Below are 20,329 nucleotides of genomic sequence, written 5' to 3'. Positions count from 1 at the left end.
CACGACTCACCCCCAGGGGCACCCAGGGCCCACAGGCCACAGCAGGAGCCACAGCAGGGACCGTGTGGCCTGCCACACAAGCACACCTTGGGCCGCAGCCTCTGTGGGCCCAGATCTGGGACCCCAAGGCCACTGCGCTGGCCAACACCATCAGCAGTGTACTGGGCAAGGTATTCAGGGCGAGCCTGTTCATCTTGGTTTGATCTTGGTTTCTGATAAAACACACCCCCTTCCTGTCTGCTGCCTCTGGTTGGCTGGCTTCTCAGCACCGTCTCCGCTCTCTTGGTATCAGATTAAAAGGCTGCAGCCCTACAGGTTTCTCAGACCTGGGGGTTCACGTGCCCAGGAAGCCCTGCCATCCCTCCTGGAAGCTGAGCCGGAGGAGGTCTGTCACTTTGGGCCGGACCTGGGACCCTGGGGCACTTCCAGGGAGGGGGTGGGCGGCATCTCCCCGAGGGCAGAGCCGGCTGGCTGGGCCCTGCGCAGCAGGCAGTGGGTTTGAAGGTGCTGTCTTCACCTCCAAGACCCAGCGCCAGAACCAGCATACCAGCCTCCCACCCCGCCCCCACCATCTTGCCTCAGGAGCATCAGGACCAGTCAGTGATGACCCAACTCCCGGTCCATGCCTCACTCCAGGTGCTGGGTTTTTAAGGACAGCAGGTGCGGAATAAGAAAAACACAATAGTGGTGGCCTACAGCTGGTGGCCTCAGGTAAGGCAGGTGATGGCCCTGCAGGACTGTGTGCTGGCCACCAGCCCAAGCGCATGTGTCCGATGCACAGTGAAGCCAAACAAACTGAAACACCTCGGAGCAGTGAAAAGTTTACTGCAAGGCCCAGCAAAGAGATTGTTCCTCGAAGATTTCGACAAAGCGTTTTTAAAGGCTAAAGGAGGGAGGGGGCTTAGCAGGGTATGCGATCAGTTCTCTGATTGGTTGATGTGTGCAGTTCTCTGATTGGTTGATGATGAGGTAATAGGGCAGGATCACAGGGGTTAACATTGTCAGTCCGCAGGATCCAGTCGGTCCGGGGCTGCGTGTTCATGGTCATCATTCAATCAGCTCCTTCTGTTTGGTGGGGATTTTAGCATCTGTAAAACAACCTAGGAAATGTGTCTCAGAGACTGTTATCTAGGTACTTCAGGGAGAAACTAAAGCTTCTGTGACTGCCCCCATGGCTGAATTACTGTTTAAATTCTTACCTGTTCTCCCGGCTCAACTGCTGCTGTCACTACACATTCGCATCCTTTGGATCATTAGTTCTCCAGCCAGGCGTCTGTGACTCAGGGGAGTTCTGGGAGACCACAGCTCTTCTGTAAACAAGAGGCAGACGGAGGAGGGGGCGGGCAGGGCCTGCCCAGCCACACCCATCCTCGCCCTGGGTGCAGGCGGCCAGCAGGCGGCCAGCTCAGCCCTGGTGCTGCAGAAGCTGAGATCGCTTCTGTCCAAATCTTGGTTCTGCCGCCTGCCAGGAGGCCTAGGCGCACCGAGTCTCTGCTCCAAGCTCAGCTCAATTTGCTGAGGACTCAGGGCCACAAAGGTCACACAGGGCCCTGACCCAGAGCATGCCACCCCTCAGGCACACCTGTGTGGGGGGTGTGTGTGTGTGTGTGTGTGTGTGCTTGTGTGTCGCTGGCAGGAGGCCCACTCCCTGCTCATCCTTGGAGGTCTGGATGGCTCAGCAGAGTGGAGCACACGTGACCAGCTCAGGCCTCCTCCCCTGCTGGTCACACAGCCTGGGTGAGGGGGTCGGGGAGACTGACCCGTGTGGGCCCCACCCCACTGCTGGGCACCCCTCGGCAGCAGGGACGGGGCCTCCCAGCTCTGTGTCTCCAGGGCCAGAGTCTGGGGTCTGAGGCTGTGTCACTGCCCCTTGCCTCCACAGGTCATGCTGCGCCAGCGCCCCCAGCTGCTGCTCCTAGCGGGCCTGCTCGCCCTCCAGTCTGGTGAGTCCCACAGGGGCAGCTCTTCCTGGGAAGAGTGGGACCCACCCTCGCACCCTCCTGGACAGGGCCTTAGGAAGGGCCCTGCTCTGCCCCTCCTCTGCCTCTCTACCTGGGGCTGACTTGGGCCCCACCCTCCTGAAGACAGCATCCCTTGGGCCCTGGTTTCCTCCCGGCTTCCTGGTCCTTCCATTGGCCCTCCTTCTCCACCACCCCCGCCTGCGGGCTTGGTCATCCATTCACAGCTCCAGCCCCTCATCGCTGCCCTTGGAGGGCACGCCGTCTCTGGGAGAGGGGGGTCGGCCAGTGCCGGCTCACCAGCCTGTGTCTCTCTCCCAGTCCTGTCCCAGGAGTGCGCCAAGTACAAGGTCAGCACGTGCCGGGACTGCATCGAGTCGGGCCCCGGCTGTGCCTGGTGCCAGAAACTGGTAAGAGCCTCGCTGAATGGTGTCAGCCACCCTGAGGGCCCTCACGCCTAGCCTACCCTTCCCCTCTTCTCTCCTCCTGGGCTGAAGCCCCTTCTCTGCCTCTGAAACTACTGGCCCCCAGGAGCACCGTCACTCTGCTTCCTAGTGGGGCAGGAGCAGGCTAGGGACGCAGCGTTGTCAGAGAGGCAGACAGACAGGCAGACACAGTGATGTCCCCAGGCAGCCTGGCAGAGGCAGGTCTAAGTGAAACTGCTGGGTCGGGCCAGGTGCAGTCCACTGGGCCCTGGAGGCAAGAACCCTGGGCCAGACAAGGGAGAGATACGTGTGGGCGGAGCTGCTGCAGCCGCCGTTCACCATTAGCCATCCGCTCCCAGAACCGGGAGGAGTGGGGAAGCTCCATACTGGGTCCTGAACTCTCTGCTCTCCTTACTTCACGTTTTATTTGCAAGACCCTCTGGGGAAAAAGTCAAAGGCCCAGGACAGCCAGAATTAGGGGAGCTCCACCTCCTCCTGGGGAGGACCTCTTCCCTTGGACCCCCGAGATCCTGACCATTCCCTCCTCCCGGAGATCCCTGAGGTTCAGACACTGCAGATCTGTTTGGAAACACATGCATGCACACACATTATTACTTTTTCTCAATTGTTTGAGAGTAGGTTGCAGACATGAGCCCTTTTGTCCCTTAAGGTTTCCAGGGACTCTCTCAAAAACAAGGTATTCACTTACAAAACCACAATGCATTTATTAAAGCCTGGAAATTTAACACAGTACTTTAGTCTGATCAAATTTACACACCTCGGGACTTCCCTGGTGGCCCAGTGGTTAAGAGTCCATGCGCCAATGCAGGGGACACAGATTCAATCCCTGGTCTGGAAAAATCCCATAGGCCGTGGAGCAACTAAGCCCGTGCACCACAGTTATGGAAGCCCACGCCCAGCAAAGACCCAGTGCAGCCAAAATAATAAATAAAAAAGACAAACTTACACACTTTGTACAAAGTTTGCCAATTGTTCCAATAATGTCTTTGCTCTCATCCCCCCGCCCTGCCTCACTGGTCAATATTATAATCCAGGATCACACATTGCATTCGAATGTCTCTTTATCTCCTCAAACTTGGAACTTTACTCAGATTTCTTTGTCTTTCACATCTTTGACATTTCTCAAGAGTTCAGAATAGCAGTTGTGCAGAATGTCCCTTGTGTGGGTTTGTCTGGCATTTCCTCTGACACAGCCCAGGGTGAGACTTTCAGCAGGAACCCCATGCAGGGCTCCTGCTGTCATTCTGTCCTAGCACGGGCGATGACAGCCTAGACCACTCAGCTGAGGGAAACGTCTGAAAGACTCTCCACCGTGATGTCAGTATTTCCCCTTTGCAATTAGTAAGAAATTTGTGCGGAGATACTCTGAAGCCAGGAAGCACTCTGCTTCCCTTGAACCCTACACCCACTCACTCTAGCGTCCATCGGTTGATGGGAGACTGAATCAGTTATCACTGGGATGGTGGCAGAATGGTGACATTCCTGTTCATGACTCTATCCAATGGCTCCTAATGTAAGGGGAATATTTCCTTCCTGCAGTCTCCCTCTCTCTTTCTCATTGGTATGGACCCATAGATGTTTATGTTACTCTGTAGCTTATAAGGTATCACTTTCACTTTGTCATTTTGAAGGTCAAATTGTTCCCCATTTGGCCATGGGAGCCCTGGGGCTAGCCCTGTGCTCTACTAGCACACCCCAGCATCACTTCCTGAGCTCTCTGGGATCAGCAGGCGCTCCTGGCCCCTTGGCACTTGCCTGGCCACCACCAGAGGGTTCCTGGTTCCCTTCATGAGAAGGCAGGCTCCCAACATCCATAGTACATTTCCCCATTTCCTTTTCCTTTGACTCTGGGAAAGTGGTTACAGAGTTGCTACCCACAGCGCTGCCAGAGGAGACGGGTGTGGTCTGCCTGCTCTTCTGTTGTTGGCAGGCAGTCACAGTCCAGCTTGCAAAATCCCTCCCGTGAGCTTCTCGTTTGCATCTGAAATGCAGTTAGGTTAAACTGCTTCTGAGCAGATTCCATTTTAGGGATTTCTTCCCTCCCCATTCCTGTTAATTTTATTTCCGTAGTACTTAAAGTGGGCTTCCCAGGTGACTCAGTGGTAAAGAATCTGCCTGCCAACACAGGAGATGCAAGAGATGCAGGTTCTATCCCTGGATCAAGAAGATGCCCTGGAGGAGGAAATTGCAACCCACTCCAGTATTCTTGCCTGGAGAATGCCATGGACAGAGAAGCCTGGCGAGCTAGCCCATAGGGTTGCAAAGAGTCAGACTCGAGTGATCCACTAAGCACACTTGCAGGCTCCCAGCAATTAAAGCATTAATAGGGTTTCAAAAGTGAAGGCAGTACAGAGGCAGCTCTGGAAAAGCATCTGGAAAAGCACCACCCCTCTAATGGTCATGCCCCTTTAGTCTGGCCCTGCCCTCTGAGCTCTCTGGCCTCCTTGTTGGTTGTTCAGGAGTTCGGTCATGTCTGACTCTGTGACCCCATGGACTGCAGCACAACAGGCTTCCCTGTCCTTCGCTATCTCCTGGAGTTTGCTCAAACTCATGTCCATTGAGTCTGTGATGCCATTCAACCATCTCATCCTCTGTCATCCGCTTCTCCTCCCGCCTTCAATCTTTCCCTGCACCAGTGTCTTTTCCAATGAGTCAGCTCTTTGCATCAGGTAGCCAAAGTATTGGAGCTTCAGCTTAAGCATCAGTCCTTCCAATGAATATTCAGGCTTGATTTCCTTTAGGATTGACTGGTTTGATCTTCCTGCAGTCCAAGGGACTCTCAAGAGTCTTCTCCAGCACCATAATTCAAAAGCATCAATTCTTCAGCTCTGAGAGGCGCACTGGGCAGCCGCCGAACCAGCCGCGAGCTCCGCTCTCCCGCCATGGCCCCTTTAAAAAAAAAAATTCTTCAGCTCTCAGCCTTCTTGATGGTCCAACTCTCACATCCATACATGACTACTGGGAAAACCATAGCTTTGACTACACACAACTTTGTCAGCAAAGTAATGTCTCTGCTTTTTAATATGCTGTCTAGGTTGGTCATAGCTTTTCTTCCAAGGAGCAAGCGTCTTTTCATTTCATGGCTGTAATCACCACCTGCAGTGATTTTGGAGCCCAAGAAAATAAAGTTTGTCACTGTTTCCATTGTTTCTCCATCTATTTGCCATGAAGTGATGGGACAAGATGCCATGATCTTAGTTTTCTGAATGTTGAGTTTTAAGCCAGCTTTTTCACTCTCCTCTTTCACTTTCATCAAGAGGCTCTTCAGTTCTTCTTCACTTTCTGCCATAAGGGTGGTGTCATCTGCATATCTGAGGCTACTGATATTTCTCCTGGCAATCTTGATTCCAGCTTGTGCTTCATCCAGCCCGGCATTTTGCATGATGTACTCTGCATATAAGTTAAATAAGCAGGGTGACAATATACAGCCTTAATGTACTCCTTTCCCAGTTTGCAACCAGTCTGTTGTTCCATGACTGGTTCTAGCTGTTGCTTCTTGACCTGCATACAGAGTTCTCAGGAGGCAGGTAAGGTGGCCTGGTATTCCCATCTCTTTAAGAATTTTCCACAGTTTGTTGTGATCCATACAGTCAAAGGCTTTACCGTAGTCAATGAAGCAAAAGTAGATGTTTTTCTGAAATTCTCTTGCTTTTTCTATGATCCAAGGTATGTTGACAATTTGATCTCTGATTCCTTTGCCTTTTCTAAATCCAGCTTGAATATCTGGAAGTTCTCAGTTCATGTACTGTTGAAACTTGGCTTGGAGGATTTGTAGCATTACTTTGCTAGCGTGTGAGATGAGTGCAATTATGCAGTAGTTTGAACAGTCATTGGCATTGCCTTTTGGGATTGGAATAATAACTGACCTTCTCCAGTTCTGTGGCCACTGATGAGTTTTCCAAATTTACCAGCATGTTGAGTGCCTCCTATCAGGCCTCCCATCTGGTTGTTATCCCCTAGTCTTCCTCTGTGGGAGGAAGCCGGACCCACCAATGCTGCCCCTTGGCTCTCCCAGCTGCAGAGACATCCATGGGGGCAGAGCGGTCATGAAGAAAGTGCCCTGGACCCAGCACCCCCACGCTCCCCCCGCCTTTTCCTTCTCATCTGCTTGGCCCAGAGCCCAGGCCTCTATTCCTGGGGTGCCCGGGTGTTAACTCATGGGCCAAGAGGGGCACCCACGTTCCCCCAGGAGAGAGCCACTCCCTGCCAGCAAGGCATTGCTGAGGAAGGGGTTGAAAACCTGGACCAGATGCTCGATGGGCCATGGAGGGTACCCACAGGTCCACCTGGAGCTGAGATGCTGGCCCTGAACCACTTCCACTGCTGGAGGCTGTGGGGAGAAGCAAGTTGGAGCCAGACTTTCCTGGGACCCCGAGCCTTGTGAAGAGGCTGCCCAGCCCCCACCCCCTCCCCACCCCCTCCAGGGACCTCTTCCTGAATAGCAGGGCAGATGAGGGGGTCAGCCTGGCACGACACCCACAGTGTGGGCGCCCATATTTTCTCTGTGTTTCCCCTGACCTCTGCCTCCCCCAGAACTTCACAGGGCAAGGGGAGCCCGACTCCACTCGCTGTGACACACGGGCGCAGCTGCTGTCAAAGGGCTGCGCAGCTGATGACATCATGGAACCCAAGAGCCTCGCTGAGACCCGGGAAAGCCAGGCGGGCAGACAGAAGCAGCTGTCCCCACAGGAAGTGACACTCTACCTGAGACCAGGTAGGCTTGGCTGGCTGGGGGTGGGCTGGCCCTTATGGTGTGTGTATCCATGTGTCCCTACCCCAGGAGGATATCCCTAATGCCCCGTCTGCAGCTGGTGCCTAGTCTCGCTTTTGGCGCTGAGTTCTGCATCCTAAAAAAAGGGAGAATAAACCATCTGGAAAACACTCCTGTATCCCTCCCTCAGACGATGAGGTATTTTTGGCTGAGTGAAGGCTCTGATAAGGCCTGTAACCTAGGAACCCAAGTAAACCTTTGAATCAGTGTTGCCCACCTGACTTGACCACAGACCCAGGTTTAGGACACAGCTCCCTGTTAGCACTCCAAGAAACACCCTTCAGGAAGGTGCCATGGTGGAGCAGTAGGGTGTTATGGCAGATGGGCCTGGGCAGGGCTGGGGCAGCCACACGGGAGAGCTGATGCTGGAAGGCAGGCTGGCAGAGGGGACTTGATTGTCATGTCTTTGTCGAGCACCAGCTGTGTGCCAGGCACCTACCTGAGAGCTGGGGACACAGGCTATTTGTATTGACAAGGAAAGAAGTCATTACAAGTGCAGGCAGTGATTAAGACAACGAGGAGCAGAAACCAGGGCAGCTATGACTGAGGAAGGGGGAGGTGTCCCCAGGATGGCCAGGGAGCCCTTTTGGGCACGGGCAGGTTTGCTTAGCAGCTGGTGGTAGAGAAGGCCTTGCTGGGGAGACCCAGAGAGATCCAGGTGGAACTGAATCTCAACAGTGCTGGATAAACAATGAGCACTTCTTGTACCTTCTCATATCCAGTACATCTTGTATCCAGATGGCCCTCTTATGTCGGAACCTGCGCTTTACCTGAAATCGGGATCTGAATAGGCGTCCTGCATCTTATCCACCAGCCTCCGAGAATGGGGGAGTCCTGAGGGTTCTGAGACCTGCAGAGGCATCAGTGCCCCGAAACCCCCAACCCCTAGACCAGGAGTCAGGGTTGACTCTCTCCCGAATCCTGGCAGGTCAGGCAGCTGCATTCAACGTGACCTTCAAGAGGGCCAAGGGCTACCCAATCGACCTGTACTACCTGATGGACCTCTCCTACTCCATGGTGGACGACCTCGTCAACGTCAAGAAGCTGGGGGGTGACCTGCTCCGGGCCCTCAACGACATCACTGAGTCGGGCCGCATCGGTAAGGCAGCTACTTCATCTTCCCCTGAACCCCCAAGCCCCGGTCCCAGGCACCTCTGCACCCCTGTATCCCAAGGGCAGGGCTCCAGGCCCCTCCCCACATGCCGGGCCTTCCTACCCCACTCTGGTAAGAGGTAAGGATGTCAAGGCTCACAGCCCCCCACTGTCCACCAGGTTTCGGGTCCTTTGTGGACAAGACGGTGCTCCCCTTCGTCAACACACACCCAGAGAAGCTGCGGAACCCCTGCCCCAACAAGGAGAAGGAGTGCCAGCCCCCGTTCGCCTTCAGGCACGTGTTGAAGCTCACCGACAACTCCAAACAGTTTGAGACAGAAGTCGGGAAGCAGCTGATCTCGGGGAACCTGGACGCACCTGAGGGTGGGCTGGACGCCATGATGCAGGTGGCCGCGTGCCCGGTGAGGTTCCATCCTGAGCAAACTTTCTGAAGCCCAAATATAAGGACACGACCCTGGAAATCAAGACCCCTTTGCCGCCCGACCCTGGTAGTCCCCCTAATTCCAGAGCCCCTCAGAGAATAAGGGTGTCCTGGCCAGGCTCACCCATGGTTAAGTGGTTTCGGTATCAGTGCCGGCCACCCCCTGGCCGCTGCTGACCCCTCTGCACGTGGTCCTGTCCCGCCGCTGTATCTGTGACGTCAGTGTTACAGCGCATCGATCCCGTTTAGCCACGCAGTCCTGTCGCCTTCACAGATGGGATCCCAACCCTCCAGGTGCTCTGGTCCCTGGGCACACCGCCCTGCCTCATAGACCCACACGTTCATGTCTGTGTGATTATCATGGTTCATGGCGCGTGCTGCTGACGTGCTCTGCCTCCATCACCCCCTCATCCCAGTGTCCATGGCCGCTTTCCTCTGTGTTGGCAGTGCTTTTCCACTGGGATAAACAGTTCTAAATATTTTTTCTTCTTCGGGAGCATCTCCTTAGGAGGTGCTCCTAGGTCTGAGCTGACTGGGCACAGAGGATGCGGTGTTCAGATGTGAACAGGCATTCCTATCCCCTCGGCATCCCACACCCGCCCAGGCATCAGGGAGACTGTCACCCTGCAGACACTTCTCGGGTTCCCCTGGGCGCTGGAATCTCCAGCAGACATGGGACCCTGAGTCAAGCAGCTGGGACCTTCTCTGGTCCCCGTGCTCCCTAGAAAACCCAGGCATTGGGGGCACACGAGACCCCCCACAGCAAGCTCAACCTCGGCTCCTGCAGTCTGTGGGGGCCCCGCTGGGGAAACCGAGGCAGATCACCCCCACCATCTCCTTGTCAGGAGGAAATCGGCTGGCGCAATGTCACCAGGCTGCTGGTGTTTGCCACGGACGATGGCTTCCACTTTGCGGGCGATGGAAAGCTGGGTGCCATCCTCACCCCCAATGACGGCCGCTGCCACCTGGAAGACAACCTGTACAAAAGCAGCAACGAATTTGTGAGTGCAGTGTCCTGGGGTGGGAGGCGGGAGGGCGTGGGTCTGTCCCAGGGGAGCAGGGATGCAGGCTCACTCCCAGCCTGGGGTCCAGAGGGGTGGGAAGAGGCCCTTGCTCCCAGGGAAGTGCTTTGATGGCACCGAGAGGGCAGAATTCCCTGGTTGGCTGGCATTGTAATCCCTAGAGCTGCAGAGGATTTCAGAGATGGGACCCGTGGGGCCCTCCACCTGCAGCCTGCAGACTTGAGGCGGGAGGTGGTGGTGGCAGCTCTCAGGGACCTGCTGACTGGGACAGGATGAACGTGATATCTGAGGTTCCTGTGAGCTTCTGTCTGGAATCGTACATGAAACGGCTATGAAAATAGGTGCCACTGTGCTGCTCCCCACTGGCTCAGTGGATGAAGAATTACTGCAAGGCAGGAGACACGGGTTCGATCCTTGGGTTGGGAAGATCCCCTGAGGAGGAAATGGCAACCCACTCTGGTATTCTTGCCTGGAGAATCCCATGGACAGAGAAGCCTGGCGGGCTGCAGTCTATGGGGTCACACAGAGCTGGACACGACCGAGTGACAAAGCGCATGCTTGGGGGCAGCGTCTCTGATCTTGGTCCCAGTGTTTCCCGGGGGGTTTTCCCAGTGCCCTACAGCTCAGACACAGCAAAGTGCTGCTCACTCATCTCCACGCTGAGGGTCTGTGAGCGGTTACTTGCCACTGGACTTCTGTTTTGGTGCATTGATCAAGAAGCACAACACAACTTTTAAAATTTTCTTGACTGTATTTCAGTGTTGTCTGTTTCCCTCCTAATCCTAGTCTGTCCCTCCTTATCCCATTCTCTACCGTGTTTGCAAAGATCACTGGAAACAGCCCCATCACAGCACAAGCAGGGCGGAGTCTCTGCACTTTGGGCAGTCACTTCTGCATGCAGGAGCTGACGGGTGGCCTGGATGGCTTGTCCCCAGCCTCAGGGCCATCTGACCGGGGGTCTCCTCTCTAGGACTACCCATCGGTGGGCCAGCTGGCACACAAACTGGCAGAAAGCAACATCCAGCCCATCTTTGCAGTAACCAAGAAGATGGTGAAAACGTACGAGGTAAGTGGGCTTGAGCAATGGCAGGACAAGGTGTTGCAGCTGAAGAGTGACAAAATCTGGGGTGAGCAGGCTGAGTGCTGCTTCCGTGCTGGGTGTGCTGGCCGAGGCCATGTGGGCAGCCCCAGGCAGTGAGCACTGTGGCGGAGGAGCTGACAGGTCCTTGTTGCTCAGTGATCATGGTTTTGCTATAACACAGCAAACCCTTTGAGTCTGCAGGTCCCATTCTTCACATCAGGAAAAGTTCCTTGTTTTGTGTCCACGTACATTTGCGCATCAGCACTTCCCCCCTCTGCCCGTCACTGGAGGGCTATTTTACTTGCTGTTTTGTGTTTTCGTCTGCTGGGCTCAGCATGGCAGCATCTCTGGCTGTGATGGGCTGGGCCCGCCTCCTGGCCCCTCTCCTCCCCTAAGGCTCCTTCCTCTTGCCTGTGACCTGCTGTGCCTGTGTGGGACACTTGCAGGCCCGACGGTGGGACCAGCCACATCCACCGTCAGCATTCGGGGCCCCACCTCAGGCACAGGATGCAGGGGACGCCGAGGGAGGAGGGACAAGTGGCCAGGGGCAGGTGGTGGGAGCTGGCCAAACCACAGGGACAGTGCAGGGCTGATGGCTGGGTGCAGCTGAGAGACTGCAGCCCACACAAGTTGCCTGAGCACCGGCAGGTCAGGACCTCCAGTTGCTGTGTCCCCGACCGTATTAGCGGACTCGGCAGTCTCTCCTCACCGAGTGGCAGTATGAGTCCCAGCGCTTTGCTTTAAGGAGTAGGAGTCGTGTCCCAGAAGGCAGTGTGGTGAGAGGGCAGGAGCTGGAGATGGAATACACGGACCCCGGACCCTGCTTTCCGACGGCAAGGGCAAGGCCCTGGGCAGTCGGGCCTCGCTGAGCCTCAGCTTCCTGACCCCCATTCCTGGGGCTCCCGGGGGGTTCTAGGAGGCCCAGGGTCTGTGTGGACAGTTTACGTGGGACCCTCCTCAGCACACGTTTCTGCTCTGAGTGGAAAGCAGGTGGCTGGGAGGACTTCCCAAGCCTCAGCAGGGTCCTGAGCTCAGAGCACCACCCACTCGGTGATGGAGGCCCAAGGTGGGTGGCCAGGCTGTGATGGTCCTTCTGAGCCCCAAACGGAGGGCACTGGACTCCATTCCAGGGCATCACAGCAGGGTTGGGGGCAGGGACATGGCCCAGCCCTCTGCTCTGCAAGACAAAGTGATGGTGCGATTTCCTGTGAAATATAAGCTAAGCTGGGGGGAGGCAGGGGCAGAGGGCACAAAAAGTCCTGAAGGCTGGCCCCAGGCTTGCCTGCACGACCTGGTACTCCGGCCTGCCTACGCAGAGGTGTACCTGGACTGGGTGTGCCCTGCCTGCCAGAGTCAACCAGCATGCTGTTGTTCAACGCAGCCATTGTTGAAATTATGTCAGCTCATTCACGTGCTCGGTACATGTCACTTCCTGACTTTACGCCACATTTTACGATGACCTGTGCCCTTGGTTTGTTTGTGCCTGTCACATCTGCAAGGTGGGGTGGGCCCCTAGCTGTGGCACGTCTTCCTGGCTCTGCCCTCAGTGACCAGCTCGAAATAACCAGGGGGAAGTATTTATACCAAGTAAATGTCTGCCCACACAACCCTGACCATGAGCACAGTGAGAAGTTGAGTGGGGGGTTATCTGGACCATCTCACCAGCCAGAAGGAAACCCTCAGGGGTGTAACAGAACCGGGTGGACACTGAGGCGTCTTCAGCCCCACGGTTCTGGCCATGACCACCTGTGTTCTGCCCTGACAGAAGCTGACAGAGATCATCCCCAAGTCTGCAGTCGGGGAGCTGTCTGAAGATTCCAGGAACGTGGTGCAGCTTATCAAGAGTGCCTACAATGTGAGTCCCCAGGCAGTCAGCAAAGACAGGGTCCCCACCGCAGGTCAACAGGAGGGTGGTCTGGGGTGGAGGGCCCCAGCCTTGTCTGGGCCACCCTCAGGCACCTCCCCTGGGCAGCAATGTCCTCCCTGGTTAATGGCGTGGTAGGTGCCACCCCAGGCCCTCCTGCACTTTGCTGGAACATGAGCGCCAAGCCCTCTTACAGCCTCAGGGCCTGAGGGCCTCACGGGCACAGCTCGCTGGGAATACCAGGAAGCGCTGGTGGCGCTGGGTGAAGTCGGAGCCCCGTGGGGGAGCCCCATCTGCTGCTCCTGCCCTGTTGGAGCCCTAAGCCCCAGCAGGCCCTCCCAAACTCCAGACACTGTCCGGGAGGGGCTGTCTCAGCCCTCCACGTCTACTCTGGGTCTCTCTCTGTCTGTCTCACTCTCTCTCGTCCACTTACACAGTTTTTCCAGCTCCTGCCCTGTGCCAGGCACTGGGGTTTCAGTGGTGAGTGGACAGATGAGCTCCTCTTCTCATGGGGCTGGGGCCCGTCTCCACGTCCGTACCCTCCACTGGCCTATCTTGGGGGGCATGACATGGGTAACCTGGCACCCACAGAGCTCTCCATGGATGCATGGGGGGGTGGGGGTGAGAGGCATGCCAGCCACGGCCGGGAAGATGAGTCTGATGGCGCCACTGTCTCCCCACAGAAACTGTCCTCCAGAGTCTTCCTGGATCACAACACCCTCCCTGACACCCTGAAAGTCACCTATGACTCCTTCTGCAGTAACGGGGTGTCGCAGGTGGACCAGCCCAGAGGGGACTGCGATGGCGTCCAGATCAACGTCCCGGTGAGGCTCCCTCCCAGCCTCTGGAAGGGGCTCCCCTGGGACAGCAAGAGAGTGCGCCCTGGTCAACGGCCTACCGGGGATCAGCTAGAGGTTGGGCCTGTCCACCTCCGGTGCAGTTCCTTCCCTTTAAAATCCACAAACGCTGTGGCCTGATGGGGACAAATCCCTGACTTCGAGGACTGCAGCGCCTCTGGCGGTAGATGCTGGGCATAGCACCACACTCCTGAAAAGGGCATTCCTTCCCCTCCGGGCATCTGCTTTGATTTTCCTGATTTTTGTGGTTTTGTTTATAGTTATTATTGTTACGAATTTATTTATTTGACTGTGTCAGGTCTTCGTTGTGGCATGTGGGCTCTCCAGTTGTGGTGAGCGGGCTTAGTTGCCCCTTGGCATGTGGGATCTTAGTTCCCCAACCTGGGATGGAACCCAAGTCCCCTGCATTGGAAGGCAGATTCTCAACCCCTGGGCCACCAGGGAAGTCCCTGTATTCTTGTTTTTTGACAGACATTAAAGCAGGGGCCACACAGATGATTACAAGCAGGCAGTGAGTTATTTCTCTAATAGTTTAAATTTGTCATGACCAGGAATGATCAAACATTTCCTTTCACCAGCTGTGAATTAATATTCAGCAAAATACTTGCCTTTATTTCTGAATGACATTGAAATTATTTCAAATATGTGATTTACTAAGTGCTTGTAACTTTGACTGAAATCTCTGCCTCTCCTGTTGGGGGATCCATACCCGAACGCACTCAGTGTTGCCTGCCTGATTCCTCCCTGATGTTTCCCCTCTGTCTTCATGTACTGGGTGGAGACTCACTTTTGCTGACTGGCAGTGAGGCTGAGCCGGTGCTCCCTGAAGCTCCCTGCGGGCTGAGCAGCAGAGCAGTGTGGGTGGGGGGGCCTCTGTGCTCCCGGCTCAGTTCTTCTGGGGGCATTCAGGCTCAAGATACACCCTCAGAGGCAGAACCTAGGACTTCCTGTGGTATTCTGACATCTTAGCCTCCGGGCTTCAGGACAAAATACCTGGAGAAAGTATACATCAATATTTAATACGAAGTCACTTTAAAATCCCTTTAAGAGATGTGTGATTAAAAGAATTCTAACAAAGATCATGGCATCTGGTCCCATCACTTCATGGGAAATAGATGGAAAAACAGTGGAAACAGTGTCAGACTTTATTTTGGGGGGCTCCAAAATCACTTCAGATGCTGATTGCAACCATGAAATTAAAAGACGCTTACTCTTTGGAAGGAAAGTTATGACCAACCTTGATAGTATATTAAAAAGCAGAGACATCACTTTGCCAACAAAGGTCCGTCTAGTCAAGGCTATGGTTTTTCCCGTGGTCATGTATGGATGTGAGAGTTAGACTGTGAAGAAAGCTGATCGCCGAAGAATTGATGCTTTTGAACTGTGGTGTTGGAGAAGACTCTTGAGAGTCCCTTGGACTGCAAGGAGATCCAACCAGTCCATTCTAAAGGAGATCAATCCTGGGTGTTCATTGGAAGGACTGATGCTAAAGCTGAAACTCCAATACTTTGGCCACCTCATGCGACGAGTTTTGACTCACTGGAAAAGACTCTGATGCTGGGCAAGGTTGGGGGCGGGAGGAAAAGGGGACGACAGAGAATGAGATGGCTGGATGGCATCACCGACTCTGTGGACATGAGTTTGAGTGAATTCCGGGAGTTGGTGATGGACAGGGAGGCCTGGCGTGCTGTGATTCATGGGGTCACGGAGAGTTGGACACGACTGAGCGACTGAACTGAACTGAAAGACACCTCCGCGCAAGTCCAGGCCAACTGAGGATGGTGGGTGGGGGGAGCTGGGTGGGGGTGCATGTTCCAGCACCTCTGAGTTTCCAGCTCTTATCTTCTTCTCCCTCATCTCCCTTCCCGAGCCCTGGAGCCACCTCGCATGTCCCTGTCCTTCCCCTCTCCCACCTCGATCCACTCCCTCCCTGGCCCAGCAGAGGCAGCACCCTGCCAGCCTGGTAGCAGAGGGTGGTGGCCCTCACCTTTCTAGGCTGTGCCCTTGTTCCATGCTGCCCAGAGGGGATCAGAGCAGGGTCATGACCCCGGGGTCCCGCGCTCACCTGAGCTCTACTTTCCCGTGACAGATCACCTTCCAGGTGAAGGTCACAGCCATCGAGTGCATCCAGGAGCAGTCCTTCACCATCCGGGCGCTGGGCTTCACGGACACGGTGACCGTGCGGGTCCTGCCCCAGTGCGAGTGCCAGTGCCGGGACGCGAGCAGGGACCGCAGCGTCTGCGGGGGCAGAGGCTCGATGGAGTGCGGCGTCTGCAGGTGAGGCCCCGCCCCGCCCCGCCCCCGGCGCAGGCGCAGGCGCCAGGAAGCTGGGTGAGCTCGCGAGAGCTCCGACCCCGCGTTCCCGCAGGTGCGACGCCGGCTACATCGGGAAGAACTGCGAGTGCCAGACGCAGGGCCGGAGCAGCCAGGAGCTGGAGGGCAGCTGCCGCAAGGACAACAGCTCCATCATCTGCTCGGGGCTGGGGGACTGCATCTGCGGGCAGTGCGTGTGCCACACGAGCGACGTGCCCAACAAGAAGATCTACGGCCAGTTCTGCGAGTGCGACAACGTCAACTGCGAACGCTACGACGGCCAAGTCTGCGGGGGCGACAGTGAGTGCTGGGGGGCCGGGGGCTTCGGCCAGGGTGGGGCTTGGGAGGGCCTGAGTCCAGGCGGCCTCGTCTTCCAGGGCGGGGAAGGGGTGTTGGGGCGGGGCTGGGGCGGGGCTGAGTCCGCGGCCGCGCTGTCTTCCAGAGAGGGGGCTCTGCTTCTGCGGCACCTGCAGGTGCAACGACCAGTACGAGGGCTCGGCGTGCCAGTGCCTCAAGTCCACTCAGGGCTGCCTCAACCTGGACGGCGTCGAGTGCAGCGGCCGCGGCCGGTGCCGCTGCAACGTGTGCCAGTGCGACCCCGGCTACCAGCCGCCCCTGTGCAGCGAGTGCCCGGGCTGCCCCGTGCCCTGCGCCGGCTTCGCGTGAGTGTCCGCCGTCCCGCCGGGCTCGCACCTCCTTGCGGGTGGGGAGAACCGCTGCCCGGCCCCGGGCGCGGGGCGGGGGCGCGGGCGGCCCGCCCTCCCCAGAAAGCCCTGCACAGACCCGCCGCTCCCGGCGGCCACTCCTCCCAACCCCGCCCGCGCTCGCGCCCCGGCTCCCCGCAGCCCCTGCACCGAGTGCCTGAAGTTCGACAAGGGCCCCTTCGCCAAGAACTGCAGCGCAGCGTGCGGGCAGACGAAGCTGCTGTCCAGCCCGGTGCCCGGCCGCAAGTGCAAGGAGCGCGACTCCGAGGGCTGCTGGATGACCTACACCCTGGTGCAGCGCGACGGGCGGGACAGATACGACGTGCACGTGGACGACATGCTTGGTGAGCCTGGGGGGTGGGGGTCAGGAAGGGTCCCCGCCGCTCCGCCCCTTCCCAGGTCCCGGCCCAGCGTGTCTCAGCCCGCCCCCGCCGCACCCCCACCATACCCCGCCCCCACCACAGTAGCGCTGCCCCAAGCTGAGCGCGTCTGGAGAGCAGGTCCTGACAGCCGGACGTAGGGGACCGTGGTGATCTCCAGACCCAAGTCCAGCCCCTGCCCTGGAGGGGCCCGCAGAGCTGCTGCTCTCTTCCCCAGATGCCCACTACCCACCAGTCACCCAGCTCTGCCCAGGACCCAGAGACCAGCGCAGTCTTCATAGGTCCCCCCATGACACAGGCTGGGGACATATGAGCAGGTTCTGAGGGGGCAAAGACTCCAGCGGGGCCTGTCTCTGAGGTCAGAGGTCAGAAGGTATCTCTAAGGAGGAGAGTTGCAGATAGTTGGAGAAGGTCAGGGGTGCTGGGCTGGGCACTTACTGGAGCGCTGAGAGTCCAGGGGAGCCTTAGGTCTCTTCCCAGACATAAAAGGAGGCTGCCAGCAGCTTTCAGAGGAGCACACGGCTTTCACAAGCCGGACACACACCTGGGAAGGGCTACTGCCCGGTCCGGGCACTGAGCAGGGCTGCGCTGGGGTCCTGGGGGCAGCGTGGACAGAGCCTGCTCTGGAACGCAGCTCTGGGGAGGATCAGAAGGGACAGGTGATGAGTAGGGGCAGAGGGTAGGTCAGTTTCAAGGAGGTACATTGAGTGATGATGACATTTTGAGATGGAGGGACTTAGAACAACAGATCCCTGAGGGGATGGGTGTAAAGGCTGGAGCAGCAGCACCCACAGCCATCTGGACACCAGATCTGAGTACCCCGTCCTTCCCACTTAGAGAGGCTAAGGGTATGGGGCATGGGCTTCCAGGCCAGCCTCCAGGGTGACCGCAGCAGATCTGCGACAGCTGTCCACCCGGGTTCTTGCAAGACTGGGACCTGCTCCCGCTCCCCCTCCCCAGGAAAGGACCCCCAGGAAGGCATGTGGGGCCCAGTCCCACGTGTATCCCCAGGGCTGCAGAGCCCCAGCCTGCTGGGGTGGATGGCTCTCCCTGGGTTTTCAGAGCAGGTGTGCCGTCAGGTCTGGTTTGGGGCAGCTGTGGCTAAAGTGTTCAGTCTCTAAGGGCATGAGGCTCCCTGGAAAGACCAGGGTGATGGACGAGGGAGCACCATAGACTCTGGTGCCCTCAGCCAGGCAGACAGGGAGGGGCTTGCATTGAGTGCTGTGTCTTTGTCCGTAGCCAGGGTGGACAGGGGTCCAGAGACCCCCACCTGAGCTCAGCAGGAGGCTGGGTGCAGCCCCCTTGGGCACTCTGACCCCGCCTCCCATTCCCAAGGCTGCTGCTGTGAGTCTCCCTGGGAATGCCTGCATGAGGAGAGTCCCCCCTAAACTCTGATACAGTGTGGTCTGGGTGGGAGGCCAGAGTCTGGCCCTGGTTACTGGCAACCTGGGCCCCCGATTCCTTCTCTGTAAACAAGGGCCCTTTTGACTTCATTGGGAACGATGGGGCCTGGCCTTGTGCTCAACTCTGGGCTCTCCTGGGCTGGGGGCCGGGGCCGGGGCTGGTTTGCCCTCTACCTGCCACAGAGATCTGGCAGTGGGACCTCGACACCATGCACAGGCTGGGCTAAAACCTGGGGCCTGGGAGCCGGGGCAGGCTTGACACCCCATTTGTGCCTTAGAGTGTGTGAAGGGCCCCAACATTGCTGCCATCGTGGGGGGCACCGTGGGGGGAGTTGTGCTCGTCGGCATCCTCCTGCTGGTCATCTGGAAGGCCCTGACACACCTGAGCGACCTCCGGGAGTACCATCGCTTCGAAAAGGAGAAGCTCAAGTCCCAGTGGAACAATGTGAGTGGCCTCGGGGTCCCTGCGAAGGCCCACCTCCTACCCTCCAAGCCAAGGCGTCCCCACGGGAGTGTGCACCTGCCCCACTCCCACCCCTGAACCTCGTCCATCCCCAGTGGCCCAGAGCCCAGCACCTTCCTCCCTGTGCTGACAAGCCATGTTTGCTTTTCTCACCAGGATAACCCTCTTTTCAAGAGTGCCACCACAACAGTTATGAACCCTAAGTTTGCCGAGAGTTAGGGGTGCCTGATGGAGACAAGGCCTTCTGCACCACCCAGATGGGACCATGCCCTCTCCACGTCCCCTGCAGAGGCTGACCGTGACCCCACTGGCTAGTGGACGTGGCTGATGATGCTTGACAACTTCACTGTTAACCAAAAATGCACTGCTTCTCCTGCCCCAGAATGATGGGCATGGCCAGATGATCCTATGGGCTCATGGTAAGGGCCAGCCTCCCCCTTCTGATGTGAATGACTTTTGATAGCAAGTCAGAGAAGGAATTGCCTATATTTTGTATGGTTACACACAGGTCCTTTGTAAAAATTAGCACAGCAGTCTGATGAAGAATTATTTATGTGTGAACTTCTCAGGGTATGAAATTACATTCCCTTGGTTATACTGCCCCCAATCAATAAAAAAAAATCAATAAAATCTTCCTGTGCAGAAGCTTTCATGGGAGCCAGGCTCTGCTCCTCTGCCACTGCACTCTGAGGCCAGCCTCTGGGCCAGGGCATGGGCTTCTCTTTTTCTCCTTCCTCACCTGTTACCCATGCAAGCCTCTCTCTGTCCCTGCCTGGGTCCCCCTCACAAGCAGCTTTGAGAAGGAGCAGCCCCCCCGGGGGGCCTGAGTGGGGAGCTGTGGGGCCGAGGCAAGATGGGAAAGTGGGCATCTGTCGCCCTCTCCGCTGCCTACACCTGCTCTCGGCTAATGATGGGACAGAGTTTGAGTGTGTTTCTCGTGGGCTGTTTTCTAGAGTGCCCTGGAGGTCATGTTGACCCGACGTGTGATGACAGCAGGAGGAGGGCCCCACTGTGATCACCAAGACCTGCGTGTATCTGCCAGTCTCTGTAGGCTTGGTTTGGTCAGGGTCCAGGTGTGGCCAGTGAGAGCCCATGAGGACGGGGCAGTCCTTGGATCCCCAAGGAAAGGGCCGTACTCTCGTAAGCTAATATTCTCTGGGACCTCTCTGGTCACGGAGTTGGGAGTCCGCCTGCCAGTGCAAGGGACACGGGTTCCTTCCCCGCTCCAGGAAGATTCCACATGCCGAAGGGCAGCTGAGCCCGTGCACCCTAGAGCCTGTGCTCTGCAATAAGAGAAGCGGGTGCATCGAAGATACAGAGTAGCCCCTGCTCAGGGCAACCAGAGAAAGCCCTTAGGCAGCAACAACGACCCAGCACAGCCAAAAATGAAACAAAACCAAAAACATCCTCTGAAACCCCACTGGTGCTGACTCTCTTCATGTTACACAGACCTAAAATAGATGTTGAGTATGGAGTGCGTGTTTGTGAATATATATTCAAATGCATAGACATAGTTTCAGGTGATATTTGCCC

The 20,329-nt window shown here is 56.9% G+C and overlaps 1 protein-coding gene across 1 annotated transcript in view; it reads left to right on the top strand.

Moving 5' to 3' along the window:
* The window catches only part of ITGB2 (integrin subunit beta 2), a 30,042-nt gene extending 10,616 nt beyond the window's left edge, over positions 1-19,426 (top strand). Inside the window, exons 2-16 of the mRNA XM_055415215.2 lie at positions 1,883-1,943; positions 2,280-2,368; positions 6,938-7,118; positions 8,104-8,274; positions 8,448-8,689; positions 9,555-9,710; positions 10,702-10,797; positions 12,578-12,667; positions 13,360-13,500; positions 15,623-15,810; positions 15,902-16,146; positions 16,289-16,508; positions 16,692-16,894; positions 18,612-18,778; positions 18,953-19,426. Of these exons, the coding sequence (XP_055271190.1) occupies positions 1,886-1,943; positions 2,280-2,368; positions 6,938-7,118; positions 8,104-8,274; positions 8,448-8,689; positions 9,555-9,710; positions 10,702-10,797; positions 12,578-12,667; positions 13,360-13,500; positions 15,623-15,810; positions 15,902-16,146; positions 16,289-16,508; positions 16,692-16,894; positions 18,612-18,778; positions 18,953-19,015 (2,310 nt within the window). The 5' untranslated portion in view covers positions 1,883-1,885 and the 3' untranslated portion in view covers positions 19,016-19,426. The remainder of the gene's footprint in view (positions 1-1,882; positions 1,944-2,279; positions 2,369-6,937; positions 7,119-8,103; positions 8,275-8,447; positions 8,690-9,554; positions 9,711-10,701; positions 10,798-12,577; positions 12,668-13,359; positions 13,501-15,622; positions 15,811-15,901; positions 16,147-16,288; positions 16,509-16,691; positions 16,895-18,611; positions 18,779-18,952) is intronic.
* Positions 19,427-20,329: the final 903 nt, after the last annotated feature.

Source organism: Moschus berezovskii, chromosome 1 (assembly GCF_049115385.1).
Source record: "Moschus berezovskii isolate FMDL1 chromosome 1, NW_MosBer_1.0, whole genome shotgun sequence".
NCBI lineage: Eukaryota > Metazoa > Chordata > Mammalia > Artiodactyla > Moschidae > Moschus > Moschus berezovskii.
This window is presented reverse-complemented; position numbering and strand designations above follow the sequence as displayed.